The following is an 18,832-nucleotide window of genomic DNA, read 5'->3' on the forward strand; positions in this document are numbered from 1 at the left end:
GCTGGCGCCGAGTGTATTCATAGCATAGAGTATTCTGATTAACCGACCAAGTATCTGTATGCCGCCCACATGCAGGAATTTATGTAAGGGAGTCACGAGGCCTTGCTTCGGAATTACTTTAGGTTCCGCAACGGGGATAATGGAAAGTTATGATGAGGTTGTTTGTTGGGCGCAGAAGAAATCCAGATTTGCTTGGCCAATAGAACTAGCGGGCCGACTCATTTCTAACCGGCCCTGAAGTCAAATAGCAGTAGGCGAGAACCAGTCACAGGTCGAATGAGTGTAACCAAAAGTAGACCCATGATATACCGCCTTAAAATGACAATAATAGAATTTCTTCTTCTACTACGAGCTCCAATCTTCGACTCTTGTGGTGGAGCACCCGTAGTCCTGGCTACAATGGTATGGTTGGGTCACAATAAGTACCTGAACCCTCTCTTCAGACCTTTCTCCCGTTCCACCCTTTCAAGCGCGGCATTTAAAGTCCGCAGGTGCCGGCTGAATAGCCAGAACATAGCAATTGCAACAGTTTGTGTCGCAATGCAGATCGCATACGATTTGCGATAAGTTGGACCCCAGTTCTTCGGGAAGATGTATCTGCACGGAGTCTTGCGCATCAGGCGCAGGTCACAAACAGTAGGAAGAAATACTAACGATCCAGCAATATTGCCCAATTGTGAAAAGCAGCTCACAAATGCCAGGGCTACTGCGCGCTTTGCGGGCGGGCGAGGAATAGAGTTACTGACCCATGTCATTATCACAACATACCCACTGAATGTTAAAGCCATCAAGAAGCTGGGAAAAGTTGCATCGTCAGCAAGCAAATCTTCTTCAAGCACACTAATAAGCGTACAGGGATACATAGCGGGCAGCAATGTTCATGGTTGACATTGCTATTATATACCCAATGAGGCCTACAGCAAGAGGACCAGCTATATGATAGAATCGTTCGCCCACTTTATCTGAATGTCTAGAAGAAAGAATGAAAATCGTGAGCATGGTTGCCATTCAATATACACAGCTTATTGACAATACCTTGCGACAAGAAAAGCCGCAATTGCAGCCAGAAACCACGGAGGAGCAACAAGAATAAGCGTCACAGTCGTATTGTAACCGAGCGTCGCAGTCAACGTCGGGAAGAAAGCATTGAACGACAGCGCGATGACTTCGGATGATAGAGCCACCGCCAACCACCATACTTTCCAGTCGCTCAATGCCTGCCAGAATCCACTGCGCTGTTTGGCATGAGCATCTGGATCCTCTTGGTCACTGACATTGAGATCGCCGTCTCTTTCCATTCGTCGCAGTGCCAGCTGTCGCTCGATCGGCGAAAGCCATCGTGTCGTTGTTGGAAAGTCCGGGAGGATGAACATAGATAACAATGCAATTGCGATCGATAGGCTGCCTTCAATGAAGAAAAGCCACCTTACAAAAGACACAGATCTGAGAGAAATGATAAAATGCAACAATTTCACTATCCTACCTCCAGGCTGCCCTGCCCAGTTTTCCTTGCATGCCATCTAGAACCCCTGATGCTAGAAGGGATCCAAAAGCATTGCTGATAATGTTACCACAGTAAAGCAAGCAGACGCGCAATCCTAGCGAAGAACAATGAGAAGTTGGTGCTTGTATGTGGATGGTACATACCAAGCTCTTCTCGAGTATACCATTTCGACAAGAGGAAGATAGCTCCGGGGAAGAACGCTGCTTCAACAAAGCCAAGGAAGAAGCGCGCTAAGAGTGCACCAACGAAACTTCGAGGCATGTTAGCTTGTTATGAAACACAGTCACAGGTCTTACTTCGTACAGATTCCCGTTAAGACAGATATCATGCCCCAGATAACCATACATGCAGGAATATATATCGAAGGACGTCCGATGTAGTTGAGAAGCATATTTCTATCGCATTGATCCAGTAAGGAATCCATATTAAGTGCATATCTTGAAATAAACGTACGAGGGAATTTGCATAATGATATACCCCACGTAAAGGATACTCAGTAGAGTGTTGAACTCTTGTCCCTTAAGTCCAAGATCATCCTCGAAACCTCGCAGACGGGCTGCCCTGTAACGAAGGTATGAGAGGTCTCCAGTGATAATGTAAGTTGAAACACCGTTAAGCTCACGCAGCATTGTTCCTATCAATCTACGAGCCAATGGATCATGTTTCAGAAGTAATTATGACACACGCAGTATAGAAAACCTACGTAGTTTAGGATATAAATCACAATCATGATCGACATCCTGCAATCCAATTTCCACAGGAGTTTGCGCTCAATGCTCTGTCGTTCTTCCTTGCCGCCAAATTCCGCATCATCGTCTTCTTCTGACTCGACAGGATTGGCTTGAAGAACAGGGACCGAAGACTCAACAGCTATTGCCTTTTCGTCAATGGAGTTCTCAGGAGATTTGGGAGCAGCCATCACCACTTGATGGTTATGTTCAAGCAGAGAACACAGAAGCGACAGGAATTGGAGTGAGCTAAAAGCATCCATGCGATTAGATCATGTGAGCAATATAAATGCAGCCAGATCATCAAGTCTTTATCGCCGGTTCAAGACGGATAAGAAGCGGGCTTCGCGAAGCATGGCCAGGAAGTCAGATGGGGCACGCCGAGCGGCCCGAAACATATTACTGCAGAAAAAGTTTGATCTGGAGTGGTTGTAGTACGGAACAAATATTCAATCCCACGCTACAACACAAAGTCTGGAACGTTTGCATGTGGTACAAATACAGCGCTTAGCCAGACATCGTAAGTCGGCAAGTTTCATAGAAGACGGAAATAATAAAGCATTACCTGTTATAGATATACACCATCTTCTCCGTCCCCTGTCCCTGTCTGTTCTGCTGGTTCTGAATTATCTGCTGTTCTATCCGCTGACAAGCCTTGCACCTCCACAGAGCTCGTTGGTACCTGACTCTGGGCGGCAGTCGTGGAATTATAGTGTTCACTATTCGCTGTGATGCCTCGTTCCTCCAGCACCAACTTCAACATGCTTATTCGTTCAGTCTGCGACCCACTACAAAACACCAATTAGCACACAACCAACTTCAACAAATGTAAGTATATCGATGCCTACATAACGGCCTCGTTCTCTGTAATCGCCTCTAGGAGCTCCCGGTCCTCTTCAGGCGACCCGGTCAAATGCGCATTGAGTTCGACCTGGGTCCGGTTCAAATGGAACAGCGAGTTTTCCAAACGCGTGATTTCTACGGCACAGTATTCATATCACATTTAACAGTGACAGAGCAAGCTTATTGACCTTCTGTGATTGTCGGCGTTTCGAACCTGTGAGCTTGAGCGTACGTGAACGGCTGGGCGTGTTTTGGCTTGTACTCCATCGGAAAGTCAATGACTTAGTGCTTGAAGTTGAGAGATGTTAGGACGCAGATCGCTGGAAACGGGAGATCAACGATCACCTGATGATGTCATCCCATCACTTTGACCTTGAACTGTTGAACACTTCGATGACTTCACTCTCTGAAGCCCTAGACTGAACCATTACTACGACTGCGAGTACCATGGCTTCCTTCGACCCATTCCCAACTCTTCTTCTCTCTATCTCCAGGAATTCCGTTACAGCTGTCGGGCTTCCACTTGCCGCTGGTGTTCTCAGTGGTTTGCCAACAAGGAAAGTCGTTCAAGGAATTTGGTATAAAGTACGTGGCGGAACGTCTCGTTCAGAAAGACGATTTGGTTTACCAGCGGTCCTCTGAATTATTACCAGAGCCTTGAATCTCCACCTGGGAGACCTCCCAACAAAGCCTTTCCAATTGTATGGTCCGTTCTCTATATGGGTAAGTATTAATTTTCGAGTGCTTGACGCCAGTTTGGAAGCCATTGGTAATTCCGTCATTCATAATCTCTCCATACAGGAATGGGATATGCTTCGCATCTTGCTGTGAAGGCTTTTGACAATGACATTAATCTGTCTTCCCGGTATGCCAGAATTGCATTTTATTCATTATAATTTCTTATAGTACTATTTTCTCTTGGACAGGGAAGATGCTGCCCTTGGGTTGAAACTTTACTATGTTCAACTCGGGCTTAATCTGGCTTGGACTCCACTGTTCTTTGTTGCTAAGAGGGTAAGTCAAACAGGTTTGTATAGTCAGCATGCGAGTTTACATTTATTTCCCCTCTGTAATTCAGCCTGGGCTTGCACTCATCGACATCACAGCACTGACCGGAACCGTCGCCTATCTCACTGTAAAGCAAACAATTTCCTATTGTTTACTATTAACTAACCGAATACATTACAGAAACTACTACACGGGCCAACAGATGGCGCATCGACCTATCTCCTCGCACCATACTGTGCTTGGCTTGGTCTGGCTACGTATTTAAATGCAGGAATGTGGTGGATGAACAGGAAAAGGCAAATACCAAAGATCGACTGAAACTGAAACTCGACCTATCGCCTCGCACCATACTGTGTGTGCTTGACTCGGTCGGACTACGTATTAAAATACAGAAATGTGGTGGATGAATAATAGGAAAGGGCGGATACCAAGGGTCGACTGAACTTGAACTGAACCTCTAAATAATGCAAATACAGTATTGAGGACCGAGTCCCTAACTTTAAGCTTATGCGGCAAAATCCAATGCAATGAAAGGTGTGATGCTGTTGTAGTTGTTGATTAAGCGAACGTGCAAACCCTGTTGTCGTCTATGTTTCCTCCCCACCAAGCAGAACCCAGAATCACCAACAAGAGTATCTGGCTGGCACCCCAACTGAGCAAGACATAAAGCCATGCTCTCTTCGTTCTAAGTGCTCCGACCTCTACTGCGAAAGTACTTATCGTGGTAAGACATCCACAATACCCATCCATCAGGCCTTGTAAGATCGCACATGCATTGGGTGATGGTAAGTGCGGTGTACGCATCAACACATGGAATACACCGATGAGTGCAGTGCCCGATACATTCGCGACAAAGGTACCGAGTGGGAAAAGATGGAGTAATGGTGTAAGTGAGGTTGCTAGTAGGTACCGTGTGAGAGTGCCCGGAAAGGAGAACAGTAGTGCAGCAGTTACTTGGTGTCTCCACGCAGCTGGCGCTTTGAAGTAGACGGGTATTGTGGCGATGTACATGAGTACAGACACTATCCTGAAAACATAACGCATAGCAACGGACGCTTGTTTTACACGGGGAAAGCGTTTCTGTATCGGGCGCGAGAGATGAATACCGAGGGTGAGTGCGGAGAGCGAGATGGCCAACGTGAAAACGGTCTTTGTAAAGCCATCAATGACCTAATAATATTATTAGCACTTCTCAAAAGAGGATGTACGACGAAAAATCACTGACGTCACGGAACCAATCACGACGCGCATGGCCCGAGTTCGCCCACGAAAGGAAAACGTCCAGCTGCCAACTCGAAAACGTTGTCAGCGAGCCGCAAAAGCCTGTTCGATAAGTAAAAGCTAGTATGTTAGATGTGTATTTAGAGTAGTGAATGGAAAACCTGACCGGTGGCAATTGCGGTATACAATGGTCCGTAGCTAAACAGGAAAAACGTCTGAAATGGTTCGAAAATATCGTCAAGCAAATTTTTGAAGACATACTAGGCACCAATTTGATCCCTCAGGCCCAACGCGAAGCCCATAATCAAACACCCTGTACCTTGCACCCAGGCCAGGGGAAATATAGAGTGTTGGTCATAGCCTGTGATAGCGAGGATCCCTAAACGGGCCAAGACACCAAAAATCGAACCAGGTATGAGGGAGGTAATGACTGGATACGCAAGCGGCGGATACACTTTCGGTTTTTCTGACTGATCTGGAGACGTTGCAGCACCCTCCGCAACTTCCGCCTCATCCGGAGGTTGAGGAATGTTGAATAGTGATTCGGCATCTTCAAAACGCCCGCGCTCTTGTGTGGGCGACTCGAGAGCGTCCACAAGTTGGCTGAATCTACGTCCTGTGTTGGCCCTAGTACGTGTTCGGTATGACTTGTAATAGTCCTGTAATTCTTGGTGCTCTGGTGGAGGCCATGCCCCTTCCTCCACTTCTTCCTTTCTCGGCGGTTGAGAAACATCGACGAGAGACTCTGCATCCTCGAATTGATCGCGTTCGTGGTCGGGAGACTCGATGGCATCAGCAATATAGCTTGCTCTTCTCCGACGTCCTTCCATCGGGCGAACCTCTCCAAAGTCGTGAGTGAACCTAACAAAGACGTTAAGAGATGGACTGAGACCAAGATAGGCAAATGATAGGACTTACAGCCCTGAACCGGATGGACCCCTGCTCACGGCATCTCGGAGGTCGTTCATTTCGAACTCATGGAGTGTCTGAGACGCGTCAGATAATGTGCTCGATTTCGGATGTAGCGCCATGGTGGCACGCAGAGCGGGGGATTCAGGGAGGGCGGGTGAGTCACTGGTTCGGGTTAGAGCACTGGGGTGATAAAACCTCCACGGCTCGTCGGGAGAATGGACGTGAATAGCCTATTTTTAGACCATATCTTACGTCGCTGTCTCACATAATCGGATCATCAGAAGATGAATCTGCGAAACAACTTCGACTCATTCAAATTGTTGGAATCCAGTGGGAACTTAACTTTACATTCCAAACCTTCCCCTACTAACATAATTTAAATGACTACTATTCAGGATACTAAATGGATGCAGTTTGATGAAGCAGCTTTTATTGGAGTATAAATGACATGCAATTCAGCCTGGGCGTCTATCCGAAGATAGTGCAGTCGCGCCAGTGAGGGCTAATTCTGTACGGGCGAGCTATTGAATATCTCTCTCATTATCGCTCTTGGTCGTCGCCATGGCCGCTAATGGGTTAGATGAAACCGAGCGGCCTTGGTAATATCGGGCCTGAACTCGACAGAAAGAGTAGGAAAGACAAATTAACTGAGAGAAAGGAACATATGGCAGATGATTACAGCGTTAAGATAGCGGGCAAAGGCGCCTTATCGCATCGTTCATGGAGCCCACGCACAAAACATGCGGCTGGGACCAAAAGAACGACGGGATGCTGTTGCTTTTCGCCATACTCTTGAAAACACGTTGTGTGGAGTCTCGATGAGAAGAGAAAAACGAGAACGTGTCCGAAGATAGCGAAGCCCAGCCCGCATGGAGCGCTTTGAGGCGGCGCATTATAATCTTCGTGTACTGTTCTCGGTCGCTGCCATTAGGCTACACAGAAGGTGGAGAAAATAAAATCTGTTGCCTTGGTACAGTGAGACCTGGATGTAAGAAATAAAAATAAAATCTATTCTTTTTCCGTCAGATGACTTGACGTACTTGAGGGCCGGCTTGACGCGAGCTGCGGACCGAAACGTCGCTGCCATCGCCCGCCGAGCGTAATCGTAACAGCCTCCGCATCGTGTCCCTATTTGTCTCACTTAAGATGCTGTTTAGTACTAGTCCTATCGCTCACAACGGGGCCTAATCTTTGTCTTTGTCGGTCATGGCACCACGCTCAGCAATCCCGACGTTCTACTACATCTTCTTTGGCATTTACGAACCAATCCTGACAGTCACCGGATTCCTCGGAGCCCTAGCGGACCCTAAGAAGGTACGCATCCGTTTATCGCTTTCAGCTTTGAGGATGCTTTTTAAAGTAATTTTCTTCCGAGAAGACGCACGATGGCCAGGCTCCTTGGGTTAACAATCCTCCAGAAGAGCTTCCGCTCGCAACGCGAGTGACGATCATCCAACTCGCGCATGTCTGCGGTCTACTTGGCGTCATCAATGCCTTCGTACTGCGTGCATGTCGGAAACATCTCGCGTTTAATCCTGCACTGCAAGAAAAGATCGTACGCGCGCTCATGTGGCCTCTAGTAGTAGGCGACGCTTTACATGTCGGCGTAACACTCTGGGCTCTCGGAGATAAAAAGTGGGATGTCGGTAACTGGAGTGGTTTGTTGTGGACTACACTTTTGCTTGGGATGACTCTCTTTATACCAAGGATCATGTGGCATTTGGGTATTTGGCGATATGTGCATTCACGCGATGGACATGCAGTTAATGGATCAGTCACGATGAAACAAGAATGAGCAGTGTATACTTTGCTATTGCTATAGTATTCAGATGGTCGTCTGTATAATGTATCCAATCTTGACCCATGCGATGTCGATCTTTTGAGCCTTCAAGAGGTCGTAACCTGCCAAAGTTTGGTCAGAGCAGTTCGAAGCAGACTAGTAACTAAGAATCGAAATAGAGTCATATTAGATCAAGATAGATTCATAGAGAACCGCACCACGCTGCCGAAGGGCAAGCTATTGTGAGAGTTCCCTCTACCATTCTTTCAAATCATTCGAACGAATGCGGTCAGCTTGTACTTACTCACCTTGACTATCCGAAAAGTCGGAAGGAGGTCCTGGGGCGTCTTTTACACTACCCGACGTTTCAGTTTCTTTGGCTTGGGCATCGGGAAGTGAGGAGAGGGCTGTCTGCGGGTGTTTTGCTGAGGTAACTGAGCAGCAAGCAGCGTTTGCCTTGCCGCTCGTCGTGCATCCCACCAATTAAAGACCCAAGATTGGATCAATCCGAAAGTCGCAGACGAAAGCCAATACACGAGCACAGACTAAATGAGCAAATGATACGAAATAGATCAGCGACTCTGCCGAATCAATAATGCATAAAGGAATTTTTTTATGAACGTACCCCATCTACCATGATACCGACGACAATTCTGAACACAGAAAGAACGCGAAGGCCGCTTGGTACGACGTTCCCAAGTCTTGCCCTGATAGTACCGCCTTCCTCTCGTACTCGAGCGTCTTCCTTCTCTCGTCGTTCCTCGATTGCTGCAGTACGCGCTGCACGTTCCGCACCAACAAACCACTTAGCCGTCTCCACGTTCGCAAACGTCATGAGCCCGAGCACGACAGGCAATGTACCAGTCGGATCTGGCCGAGCCAAGGAAGTGAGCGTAAGGAATGCTTCATCATCCAGCGGAGTAGGTCCACGTGCAATATGTGAAAACAACGCAGACATGAAGACGAATAACGGGAGTTGGGAGATGGGAGGTATGAGATTTGTCACTGTCGGTGAGCATGAATATTTCTTGACGAGCTCTTTCCGACGAATGTCGAGCTAGTAAACCATACGAGTCAGTCAATAATTACTTACGGGTTGACGAGGGTACCTACAGCGCGACTCAGTCTTTCTAAGTGTACTTCTCTAAACTCTTCAATGCCTCGCTTTCCGTAGCCTGCAAACTTCATCTCCTCTGCTATTTTGGTAGCAGCTTCCCTTCGGTACGCTGTAAGTTCGGGAACCAACTGCTCCTCAAGACGCCATATTCGATTCTTCGCCTGTAAGTCAAAGAGGCACTCTTCAGTACACAATGCACACGTAATTTTTCCTACATATTAAATAATAGAGTACTAACCCATATCGAGAATGGCAGAGTGAAAAAAAGACGTGAAATAACGCTTGTGAGGATAATTGTAGATGCGTAAGGAGGAAATGTCTCCGGCCATGGTAGTGCGATGGCAAGGTCAAGGAAGCTCTCTCTCAATGGGTCAAGAGCATTTATCCATAATGTGCGACGACGCGGTAAGCTAAGTGAGGCTCGCTGGTAACAAGGATAAGAAGAACGAGACGAAGCAAGGGTTCGCTGGAGGTTTTGAGTTACGCGTGCATGGCGTTGAGCTGCAAACATGATTTAACCGCGGCATAAAGGCGGGTTTGCTCACTTGCCTGATCAGGTCACTTTTAATTTCACTTACGCACGCTCTACTAGTAGTACTCCTCACACGAGAAAATGCTGCATACAGAATCCGGAGCATAACGAGAATGTCATAGCGTTTTGGCAAAATATATTGTAACAAGTCATAGGGACATATGCATCGCTACGCCGTAAGCCTCCCACCTCCTGCTGAAAAAAACCACTCAAAACTTCAGTTGATGGGCGAACTGACCATTCGAAAGGCCAAAGGATGACTTGATGTATTTGGGAAGGAGTTCCACCTTTTTGATCGCGGAAATGACAGCGGAGTCCACCTGCTTTTGCATGGATAATTTGTTTTCAGGCAGAGCTTCTTTCTCCTTCGGCTTGCCGTCTGCGAAGAATTCCTCCTCAGCCGATTTGCGTCCCTTTGCTTTCGTCTTAGCGAAGTAGGCGTCGTTCACTTGCTCGTCAACCTGGGTTGCAAATGTTGAAAAGTTATGCAATATGCATGAACGGCAGAAACATACCTTGAAGTCGCCGAGATCAATTTTGGTCTGCGTCGCGATGACATACGACTGGTTGACCCTTCGCAGGGGAACACCATTGATTTTGTAAGGGCCAGTAACGAGGAGCAATCCACTCTCGAGCTGCTTGAGGAAAACCACCCTCTTTCCGGCAAAGCGACCAGCGAGGAGGATAAGAACCGTTCCAGGAGAGATAGTCGACCGCAACTTCGTGAGCTTCAACGCCTTGCGGCTCTTCTTCGGCTTGCGAACATCCTCAGCCGGGTAGAAACGCGAGGCCTTGTTAGTGGGGACGAGTCGCTTGCCGCCGTTCTTCGCGCCGCCAATCTGCTTCTCAGTGTAGGCAGGAGTTTCGGGCGCAGCGGGTTTGGAAGATTTCTTGACGCCCTTGAAAAGGCCGCGCTTCGCTTTTACTTGTGAGCGGGAGAGACGGCCAATGCCTCCGACTAATTCCTTGCTGCGAGCCATCTGTTAAGAAAATAATCGTTAGTATCAGTGTTCATGTCAAAGATCCATCCGCCGTTTGTACACTCCATCCATCCTCGATCCAATCCATCCGTCTATACATCTTATCCTACGTCCTCCATACACGCTCGGATGTACCCTCTGACAGTAACATAGACGACACAGAAGCATAAATACTCACTTCGATAGTCTTGAGGTGCTCGCTGAGAGTTTGGGCGTTGTTGACCAGTTTCCTTGCGCCAGAAACGACGTGTGTACAGCCACCGATTACCAAAAAGAGCTGTGGGAATCTTGCATTCTTCTTGTCCTTTTCTCTGAATTTCAGAGCATTGACATCATATAATGATGGCTAAATATTTCTTCGTGAACAACTCTATTGGACAGTCAACACTCCGCAGCGCCGAAAAGTGCAGACTCTTTGTGAAGTCGGTAAATAGTGAGCTGGGACTAATCAAGGTCTTGCAAACTCCATGGACTCACCTGCCAATGGCCTTGCTCAGGCTAAAGGTGCGTCTCTGTCAATGTCGAGAGCATCGTTAGCTCATCGTGCCTCAGATGATAGAAACATCGTTTTCTTCGATGTCGACAATACACTGTACTCTGCCAGCTCCAAGATCGCAGACGCGATGGGTGAGCGGATACATGCCTACTTTACATCTCTCGGTCTGGCAGACGCGGAGGCGTCTGCGATGCATCTGAAGTATTACAAAACATATGGTAAGACTAATTCCTACTATCAGTCTTTAACAACCTATATATTTCTTTCAGGACTTGCATTAAGAGGATTAGTCCGTCATCATGGAGTTGATACATTAGACTTCGATCGTAGGTCCGCATACAGTGACATAAACAGTATCATCGAGTAATTAACCCTGGCCCTGTCCAAGATGCGACCAGTCCTTACCTCTAGAGAATATGATTGGTCCAGTTCCAACTATACGCAAGCTTCTCCAAGACATCGACCGCACAAAATTCCGTGTATGGGCACTCACTAATGCATACATTATTGTGAGCTTTCTCTCCTTTCTTTCAGTACGGCAAACAACTGAAGTTAGTAGCACGCGCGGAGAGTACTGCGAATACTTGAACTTGAGGATCAGTTTGAAGGTATAATTTACTGCGACTATCAGCAAGTAGACTTCTTTTGCAAACCTGAGCCAGAGTACTTCCATGCGGTATTTGACTAGTTGCATATTTTTGTAGATTCTCCTATATTTGACATATGTTTATGCAGGCATTAAAGAAAGCAGGCGTGATGGATCCGTCGAAATGCTACTTCGTCGATGATAGCCGTACGTATGATAATTTGCTCTGGTAGATAACCTTCTGAATCGGATCAAGTGACGAACGTTGACGCTGCGCGTCGTCTCGGGTGGGGGCACTGTGTTCACTTCTGTGAGGCTGGGCTGCAGACCACCGAGGGTGGTGTGAAGAAGACTATAATACCAACGACTCCCGACCGGAGCACTGCTGACCTCGGCGAGCGCATCACAATCGATTCGCTTGAGCAACTCAGGAACGTATGGCCAGAGATTTTCAAGAGATCCAATTAGTATTCCATGTAGATGAAAGTACGTGTAGTAGTATTACAGGTATGCAATGTGTTGGACTGATCTACATTTAGGGATCAATGCAGGGGTTCACACTCTAGACAGTAGAACCAAGTGCACGGACTCATTTACGTATAGCGAATCAGAATAGGATGACGGTGACGACTTGTGCTGCTTCTGTCACCTCAAGCACGACCCCATCAAATCCAATGAGACCTGTAATAGAGTTCTGTAATATTAAACGGGAAGCAGCTCAATGTACTCACGGGTAGTTGAGCTTGGCAGAGTCAGCCGTTCATCTTCTGTTCGATCAAGCTCCATGGAAGGCATCGTCTCCTTTGAGGCACCGTTCAGGAAGCGCGAGATGATATCAAACTGAGTTCATGGTTAGACTTGACCTTCAAAAAAGGACACTGCGCTTATTACCTTATCGCTGAATTTCACACGAGGTGGTGTATCTAGACGAGCAATTGTCAAGTTGTAGGATGTAAACCCGGAAGCGGAATGCGAGTACCATCTTCCTCATCCTCTGGTTCGCCTTCGATCTCCCAAGGACACCGCTGATAGCGCTGGAACATTGGGGTGCCGGACTATCGCATGTTCAATTTAGAAGTTCGAACGCTCTAATAATTGTTCAACTTTACCCACAATATTAGTATGCAGAATGATCTTCTGGACAAGATGCGTAGATGAAGACAGGAGAAAGTCGATCCCATACTGAAAGTAATTGTAGAAATCTGAAATGAAATGCATAAGTACGTGAAGTAGCATTTCAGAAGTTACCCACAACTATCTTCGGTTCCGTCCGGTGTCTTATTCCGTGAGTGGATAGCCATACGATCATCTTCCTTATAATATACCCTCAGAGGTGCTCCAAGATCACATGTAAGGTCTTGAGCACTGGTAGTCCCTATTCGAATGTGGACCGGCCGGGAACTTGATGGATAGAAGTGAAGAATTACGCCGTCATGAACCTGCAGAACCATCAACTCATTTATTGAAATAGATTCACAAGGTGCATACCTTCACGATGGCTCGAGATACACTGCCGACCATGGATTCGCATTCAGTGACTTCGTCTAAAGCATCGCTCTCTCTATCGTCCGCGTTTGTCTGACTAACCACCATACGCTTGACCTCCTTGTGCCTCTCCTCACGTGTCGGCGAGCCTACCCTCAGTGCACCCACAAGTATATCGTTCCCGTGAGACCCTAGTCCCCCTGGACCATCGTCGTCGAATAGAAAGCTAACGCCCGGATATTGCAGCCCTTCACCCGGGTATGTTGGACCGAAATGCTTACTTACATCACTTCGTCGTAATAATCCATCGGAAGAAGATTGATTCGAAGAGCCAGACAGAAGGACCGTGTCCTTGTATGTTAACGTGACCGGTGGACTTGGATCTGCCAGTCTTCGCAGAGCTATGGTACGGAGACGCTGATGCTGACCAGTGAACAGGAGGTCGAGATGTGGATTGATGTGTAAAAGGATCGGGCTCAGTGCACTCTCTGATGCTGCATCATACTTGACTTCCGCGCGAGGAAATAGTGTTGTGTTGTGCCTTAGCAGATCAATTACGGTCCAGAGGGACATGCCTAGTATTGCATGTCTGCAAGTGAGTGAAAGGCTTAATGGCTGTTACGGGATCGGAATACCTATTTCAAACATACCAAGACCAATACCCGGTCTTAAATCAACGTCAAGTGTCGAAACCATCATTAAACATAGGAATGAGTTGCGGCCGAGTGCTTAGGTGAAGAGAGAAGCCAGTTACGCACACACCACTGAATCAGTGAATGCACCCGCAAACAAAGCCAAATAACGCGTATTACATCACGCGACTTGCGAACACTTGCCCAAACGCGAATTTCTACTGCTCCACTTGCACTACGACATTCTAATTTTTATACCAATCTCGTCATGGACAGGAAATCCAGAGTAGCTATTTTCCTTCAAGACGCCTGTTATAAGCATCAGTTCATCCGTTCAAACGATGTATCAAGAATTGTTGAACGGCCTGAACGGTAAATCACCCAGTCTCTAAAACCACTCGACTGTATGCTAACGTGAGGCGCAGGTTGCGTGCCTTAAAGCTCGGATTCGCAGCAGCAATCGCACGCATAGAAGAGGTCGCAACAGGGACTAATAAAGGTCCCATAAATGAACACAAGGACGCTGTCGTGCGTAGCACCGAAGATGAACTAGTCGCCGCTTTGGAGAAGCTGGACATGCAGCATGACGTGAACGTCGTTGATATTATTTCCAGCTCCAGCTCCGTAGACATCCTTAACAATAAAGCCGTGAAGTTTGTACATGGCGATATCGAAGGCGACGTTTACTTGGAGAATTTAATTAAATGGGCTAAGGAGAGTACAGATAAAGTTCAGCTCGGTGAATCAGAGATTCCTTCACACTTGTCCCAAGGCGATCTGTATCGTGCGTATCTTACTTCACTTACTTGTAACTTCCCTTACTATCTTCTTCAATTAGTCTGCCCTGGGTCCCTTGATGCGATCCAAGGTGCGCTAGGTACCGTTTGCGAAGCTGTAGATGCGATATTGGGTATGCCGCAACACGATGGTGAATCATTGAAGGCTGCTCCAACGAATGCATTTGTTGCTATACGTCCACCTGGGCACCACTGCGGGGAAGACTCGCCCTCTGGGTTTTGTTTCGTCCGTCATCGTCACCACTGTAGCCAACTGAACAAAAAGCTGATGTCATTCAGATGAACAATGTGGTTGTTGCAGCCGCACATGGTAAGATTATTCATTACGCCATACATCTCCCCATGTGAATACTCACCATTTTTCTATAGCACATCTAACTCATGGCGTCAAGAAAGTCATCATTTTTGATATTGATTTACATCATGGTATGCTCTTTCAACAACAATAATGAATGGGACATAGCTCATCCTGTCCTTGAGGAAACGGTACCCAAGAGCTCGCGTGGCAAATTAATGAGGAAACATACCGTCAAACATTGGAAACTGAATCAGCCGCTTCTGAGACGTCATCAGGCCTTCAGATCTTCTACGGTTCTCTTCACGATGTATTATCCTTCCCATGCGAGGTAAGCTCAGCGTATAAACACCGGGATAAGCATGGTTTTTCTGACCCGTTACGATTGTTACGACTCAGGATGGGAATAAGTCTATTATTCAGGCTGCCTCTGTTTCAATTCATGGATTGCATGGACAACACATTGAAAATATTCATCTGCAAGAGTATCAATCAGAGGAAGACTTTTGGAAGAACCTCTACCCACAGCAATATTCGAAGCTTATAAAGAAGGCAGAAGACTTTGTCAAAGACACGAACAAAGAAGATGTCCTCGTCTTTATAAGGTAAACATATGCACATTGCAATCTTCGAACCAAGCTTATTATCCTTCCCTTATTGTGAAAAAGCTGTGGTTTCGATGCATGCGAGCATGAATATCCGTGAGTATTATTTCATAACCATATTCGATCTTGCCCCTCACATAGCTTTTTCAGTTCTATGTCACGACATAATCGAAGGGTACCGACGTCCTTCTACTTCCGCTTCGCGGTAGATGCGAACAACTTCGCAAACAGATTCGCCAACGGGAAACTCATAAGCGTCTTGGAAGGAGGCTACAGCGACCGCGCTCTGATAAGTGGCGGAATGGCCCATATCTCAGGCTTAGTTGATGCAGTATCTCTTGGCGCAGAGATCAATGAAGAGTGGTGGAGCGTGCCGAACTTGACTTTGGTAAATATCTTTCCCCCTCGCTGCCTCATTCAATGACAAACCCTAATTCTATCGATTCTTATGTTCAGCTTGAAAAAGTGTTGAAAAAGCGACGCGGAAAGGCCTCTGTCGGAGGCGATGGAGAGAAGTGGCTTGAGCGGACCAATGCCATCTTTGATTCTATAGAGACGGTGATGACTCCTTCCCCATCGAAGGCCCAGACGCATGTTCCGCCATCGTCCAGGACTTTACGAGAGCGCAAGCCTGCAAGCTCAAATGCCAGTCCTATAGGCTCACCACAGGCGCAGCGTCGGACGAAAGCGAAAGTAACACTTGCTGGGAAAGTTCCGGGTGGCGCTATGACGCCACGAAGTGAATCTGTCGATGATGTGACGAAGAGACTAGAAGGCTTAGAACTTGAGAAGACTAACGTGCCGGTGGAAGGTACCATGTCGGACACTGTGAAGAAAGTACCGCGTGTCATTCTTCGCGTGAAGGACCCTAACGAATCTTAACTTTCATGATGTGATGATTTTCCTCTGTATACCCTTTGTATACCCATCTCTGTTTGCTTATTGATATCTTCAGTGCTTACGCGCTTTTCTTGCCCTCCTGATATAACGCCCTTCTATATCGTATACGATAATTTGTCTCTGAGTGTTTTCATGATTTTCTCTCGTGCTAGCTCTTTGCATGGTATGGCTATGATAGAACTGAGAAATGTTGTAGGTATATTAGACGTAGCAGTATAATATTTACATCGTCCGATTGGTCCATTGCGTGTATTACTGTCCAAGAAAAGACATGCAATCTGTTTTTGAAAATTTCAGGAGGTTTCCTGGCTTCCGGTCCCACTATTCGACAGTATTGACCGCCGAGAATGACGAGACGCATTAGAACGGCGTAATTGTGCTCTGACAGGCTGCCATGTTTCACGATCACCACTGCGGCTTGCACGTCGGACACTCGCGTAGGTTGGTGGAATTTCGACGACGTCATCGTTGAAAGGGTTTGGAGACATCCCTTCTGGCTCGGGAGAGAAATCCTCGCTGTCTCGCGTCACACGAGTAGGCACTTCGATGGTGCTCGGAATCAGGACAGTACGCTGGGTGACTGCGCGTCCGCTCGGCGTTCGGCTGGGTGGACGGCCGTGAGGTCCTACGCTTTCTTTGCGGTCTGGTCCATGGATACCAGCGAGCGCTCCTCCAAAGACATCGCGAGTGAACAGTCCGTCTCCAATAAGCGAATACATACTGCGGGAGCTTGAGGCGCGGACCGCAAGATTCGGTCGCTGCTGTTGAACTGGAGGTGGTTGACGCGGTTGAGCAACAGAGAACGAGTCGTCTTCCGTCGAGGGCATGATAAATGGTTCGGTCTGATACATGCTAGGTAATGTATCGACGGACGAGCCTGCACCACCACGAATATGAGCCCCACGAGTAAGTGCTGATACCCATGGATGCGGGCGCGCAGCACCATTTGCGCCGGTTTCGAGGTTACGATACATGCGTTCCTGACGACGACGACGATAGAGAATAATGCCAGCAACGACTAGACCTAGTGCGAGCAGTCCGAGGACAAGACCCAAAATAAGGCCCAGTCTATTATTTCTGTTGTCGAGGCTAAAAAAAGCATTAGACGCAAATAATACAAGTGAGAGTGAGGGAATGAGTAACACATACCCGTTCTTTGAGGAGCCTGTGACGGTTCCACCTCCACTTCCTGTAAAACCAGAACTTTGAGATCCAGGGTTATTTACTCCTGTCGAACCTCCGCCACCAAGTGTGATAGTTGAACCTGAATTATCCGTGGTAATTGGAGAGGTCGGGCCGATTGTAACCGTTGAACCCGCATTGTCAGTCGTGGTAATAGGACCTCCTGGACCTGCGATTGTAACAGTCGAACCCGCATTGTCTGTGGTAGTGATAGGACCGGTCGAGCCAATAATCGTAGTCGTTGAGCCTGAGCCATCTGTTGTAACAGTCCCTCCGACTGTCACAGTTGAGCCAACATTATCAGTGGTCACAACTAGTGTGCCGCGTCCAGTCGTTCCGCCCGCAGGTTGGCCTTGAGCGGTGGAAGATACTCCACCTGCAGCTGCACCGGATGTCGAACTAGGCGAATTGTTGTTTATGCAGCTATCGCTGTTGCCATTGCTGACCTTCATAACGTCCGAGCTGCCACCAGTACCAAGGCCGTCTTTGTCACCTGCAACAAACATGATTTGCGTCCCAGAGCGCACGTCAGCGGTCCACTGGAGACTCGTTGAAGAGTCTGTGACATTCGCGATCTCAAATGATTGTCCTGCCGGAATAACTCCAAGAATATCAACAGGATCTTGCGCCTGTGAACCCCAAGAAATATCGATAGAGTCGCATTGTCCAATATCTTGTGGAAGAAACAGGAAAAATTTTGCCTGAGAAGGAGTGGTACTTAGACAGCTGGAGTCGGATGAGGAGCCAACTGTAATGATGGAAGATGTGCCTGAGTTATAATTAGCACAAGCTAGTACTTCATATCTCGACTCGAGAATGTTCCACATACCTCCAGCACCAACACCGGTAGCGTCGTTGAGTATGGCCACAAATTGAGATTGTGCCGGAAAGTTGAGGACGAAGGACACCGAGTTACCAGAGGGTACATCCTTTTGAATTATTGTCCTTGTCTCCGGGCTAAGGTGACCAACTGGTACCAGCAGTAGGGTGAACGGAGCCTGGCCACCGGTCCAAACGGCAGTAGTGTTGGCACATTGTGTCGGAGCACTGGTGAAGGAGAAAGTGAAAGCATTTGCTGAGATAGTAAAGGAGAGCAGTAAGATAGAAAGCAGGAAGAGAGTCATGACGGATGCATTTGGGCATTGGTGGGGCGAATCCGTTGTATATGTGCAAGGCCAATTGGCCCCGAGATTGGCTGACTTTCGTCATGTCTGTGCTGAACCCAGGGC

At 47.5% G+C, this 18,832-nt stretch overlaps 10 protein-coding genes across 10 annotated transcripts; 3 read left to right on the forward strand and 7 right to left on the reverse strand.

The window, feature by feature from the left end:
• Positions 1 to 385: 385 nt before the first annotated feature.
• FOMMEDRAFT_21568 (MFS general substrate transporter) lies at positions 386 to 2,277 on the reverse strand. Its single transcript, XM_007268334.1, has 10 exons — positions 2,208 to 2,277; positions 2,127 to 2,146; positions 1,958 to 2,065; positions 1,801 to 1,899; positions 1,648 to 1,754; positions 1,484 to 1,598; positions 1,036 to 1,425; positions 854 to 970; positions 655 to 795; positions 386 to 597 (listed from the first exon to the last, which is right to left on the reverse strand). Exons 1-10 carry the CDS (start codon positions 2,241 to 2,243, stop codon positions 414 to 416), a joined length of 1,317 nt encoding a protein of 438 aa, XP_007268396.1. The 5' UTR covers positions 2,244 to 2,277; the 3' UTR covers positions 386 to 413.
• A 664-nt stretch (positions 2,278 to 2,941) lies between these two features.
• FOMMEDRAFT_36524 (uncharacterized protein) lies at positions 2,942 to 3,342 on the reverse strand (the record flags this gene model as incomplete). Its single annotated transcript, XM_007268335.1, has 3 exons — positions 2,942 to 3,020; positions 3,081 to 3,210; positions 3,264 to 3,342. Coding segments are annotated over 3 exons (288 nt in total), but the record flags the coding sequence as incomplete, so codon positions are not given.
• Positions 3,343 to 3,522: 180 nt separating this feature from the next.
• On the forward strand, positions 3,523 to 4,401 carry FOMMEDRAFT_89096 (TspO/MBR-related protein; the record flags this gene model as incomplete). Its single annotated transcript, XM_007268336.1, has 6 exons — positions 3,523 to 3,660; positions 3,729 to 3,798; positions 3,877 to 3,940; positions 4,002 to 4,089; positions 4,154 to 4,210; positions 4,264 to 4,401. 6 exons carry the CDS (start codon positions 3,523 to 3,525, stop codon positions 4,399 to 4,401), a joined length of 555 nt encoding a protein of 184 aa, XP_007268398.1.
• Positions 4,402 to 4,641: 240 nt separating this feature from the next.
• Positions 4,642 to 6,335, reverse strand: FOMMEDRAFT_158255 (uncharacterized protein; the record flags this gene model as incomplete). Its single annotated transcript, XM_007268337.1, has 5 exons — positions 4,642 to 5,253; positions 5,309 to 5,406; positions 5,471 to 5,502; positions 5,566 to 6,165; positions 6,223 to 6,335. 5 exons carry the CDS (start codon positions 6,333 to 6,335, stop codon positions 4,642 to 4,644), a joined length of 1,455 nt encoding a protein of 484 aa, XP_007268399.1.
• A 1,087-nt stretch (positions 6,336 to 7,422) lies between these two features.
• On the forward strand, positions 7,423 to 8,011 carry FOMMEDRAFT_158257 (uncharacterized protein; the record flags this gene model as incomplete). The annotated part of the gene is made up of 2 exons (XM_007268338.1): positions 7,423 to 7,530; positions 7,595 to 8,011. The coding sequence occupies 2 exons, from the start codon at positions 7,423 to 7,425 to the stop codon at positions 8,009 to 8,011; spliced, it is 525 nt and encodes a 174-aa protein (XP_007268400.1).
• A 335-nt stretch (positions 8,012 to 8,346) lies between these two features.
• Positions 8,347 to 9,044, reverse strand: FOMMEDRAFT_88420 (uncharacterized protein; the record flags this gene model as incomplete). Its single annotated transcript, XM_007268339.1, has 2 exons — positions 8,347 to 8,541; positions 8,622 to 9,044. Coding segments are annotated over 2 exons (618 nt in total), but the record flags the coding sequence as incomplete, so codon positions are not given.
• Positions 9,045 to 9,854: 810 nt separating this feature from the next.
• On the reverse strand, positions 9,855 to 10,625 carry FOMMEDRAFT_88995 (uncharacterized protein; the record flags this gene model as incomplete). The annotated part of the gene is made up of 2 exons (XM_007268340.1): positions 9,855 to 10,106; positions 10,161 to 10,625. 2 exons carry the CDS (start codon positions 10,623 to 10,625, stop codon positions 9,855 to 9,857), a joined length of 717 nt encoding a protein of 238 aa, XP_007268402.1.
• Positions 10,626 to 11,288: 663 nt separating this feature from the next.
• FOMMEDRAFT_21571 (UPF0183-domain-containing protein) lies at positions 11,289 to 13,911 on the reverse strand. The gene is made up of 13 exons (XM_007268341.1): positions 13,828 to 13,911; positions 13,196 to 13,767; positions 12,960 to 13,146; positions 12,821 to 12,909; positions 12,687 to 12,762; positions 12,599 to 12,630; positions 12,439 to 12,547; positions 12,247 to 12,388; positions 11,964 to 12,193; positions 11,681 to 11,914; positions 11,510 to 11,630; positions 11,391 to 11,451; positions 11,289 to 11,339 (listed from the first exon to the last, which is right to left on the reverse strand). The coding sequence occupies exons 1-8, from the start codon at positions 13,889 to 13,891 to the stop codon at positions 12,315 to 12,317; spliced, it is 1,203 nt and encodes a 400-aa protein (XP_007268403.1). The 5' UTR covers positions 13,892 to 13,911; the 3' UTR covers positions 11,289 to 11,339; positions 11,391 to 11,451; positions 11,510 to 11,630; positions 11,681 to 11,914; positions 11,964 to 12,193; positions 12,247 to 12,314.
• Positions 13,912 to 14,092: 181 nt separating this feature from the next.
• FOMMEDRAFT_110692 (Arginase/deacetylase) lies at positions 14,093 to 16,652 on the forward strand (the record flags this gene model as incomplete). The annotated part of the gene is made up of 9 exons (XM_007268342.1): positions 14,093 to 14,196; positions 14,250 to 14,847; positions 14,901 to 14,931; positions 14,991 to 15,047; positions 15,102 to 15,247; positions 15,316 to 15,521; positions 15,585 to 15,617; positions 15,672 to 15,909; positions 15,978 to 16,652. The coding sequence occupies 9 exons, from the start codon at positions 14,093 to 14,095 to the stop codon at positions 16,401 to 16,403; spliced, it is 1,839 nt and encodes a 612-aa protein (XP_007268404.1). The 3' UTR covers positions 16,404 to 16,652.
• An 8-nt stretch (positions 16,653 to 16,660) lies between these two features.
• On the reverse strand, positions 16,661 to 18,727 carry FOMMEDRAFT_147749 (uncharacterized protein; the record flags this gene model as incomplete). The annotated part of the gene is made up of 3 exons (XM_007268343.1): positions 16,661 to 17,510; positions 17,571 to 18,372; positions 18,433 to 18,727. 3 exons carry the CDS (start codon positions 18,725 to 18,727, stop codon positions 16,715 to 16,717), a joined length of 1,893 nt encoding a protein of 630 aa, XP_007268405.1. The 3' UTR covers positions 16,661 to 16,714.
• Positions 18,728 to 18,832: the final 105 nt, after the last annotated feature.

Source organism: Fomitiporia mediterranea (genome assembly GCF_000271605.1).
Source record: "Fomitiporia mediterranea MF3/22 unplaced genomic scaffold FOMMEscaffold_8, whole genome shotgun sequence".
Taxonomy (NCBI): domain Eukaryota; kingdom Fungi; phylum Basidiomycota; class Agaricomycetes; order Hymenochaetales; family Hymenochaetaceae; genus Fomitiporia; species Fomitiporia mediterranea.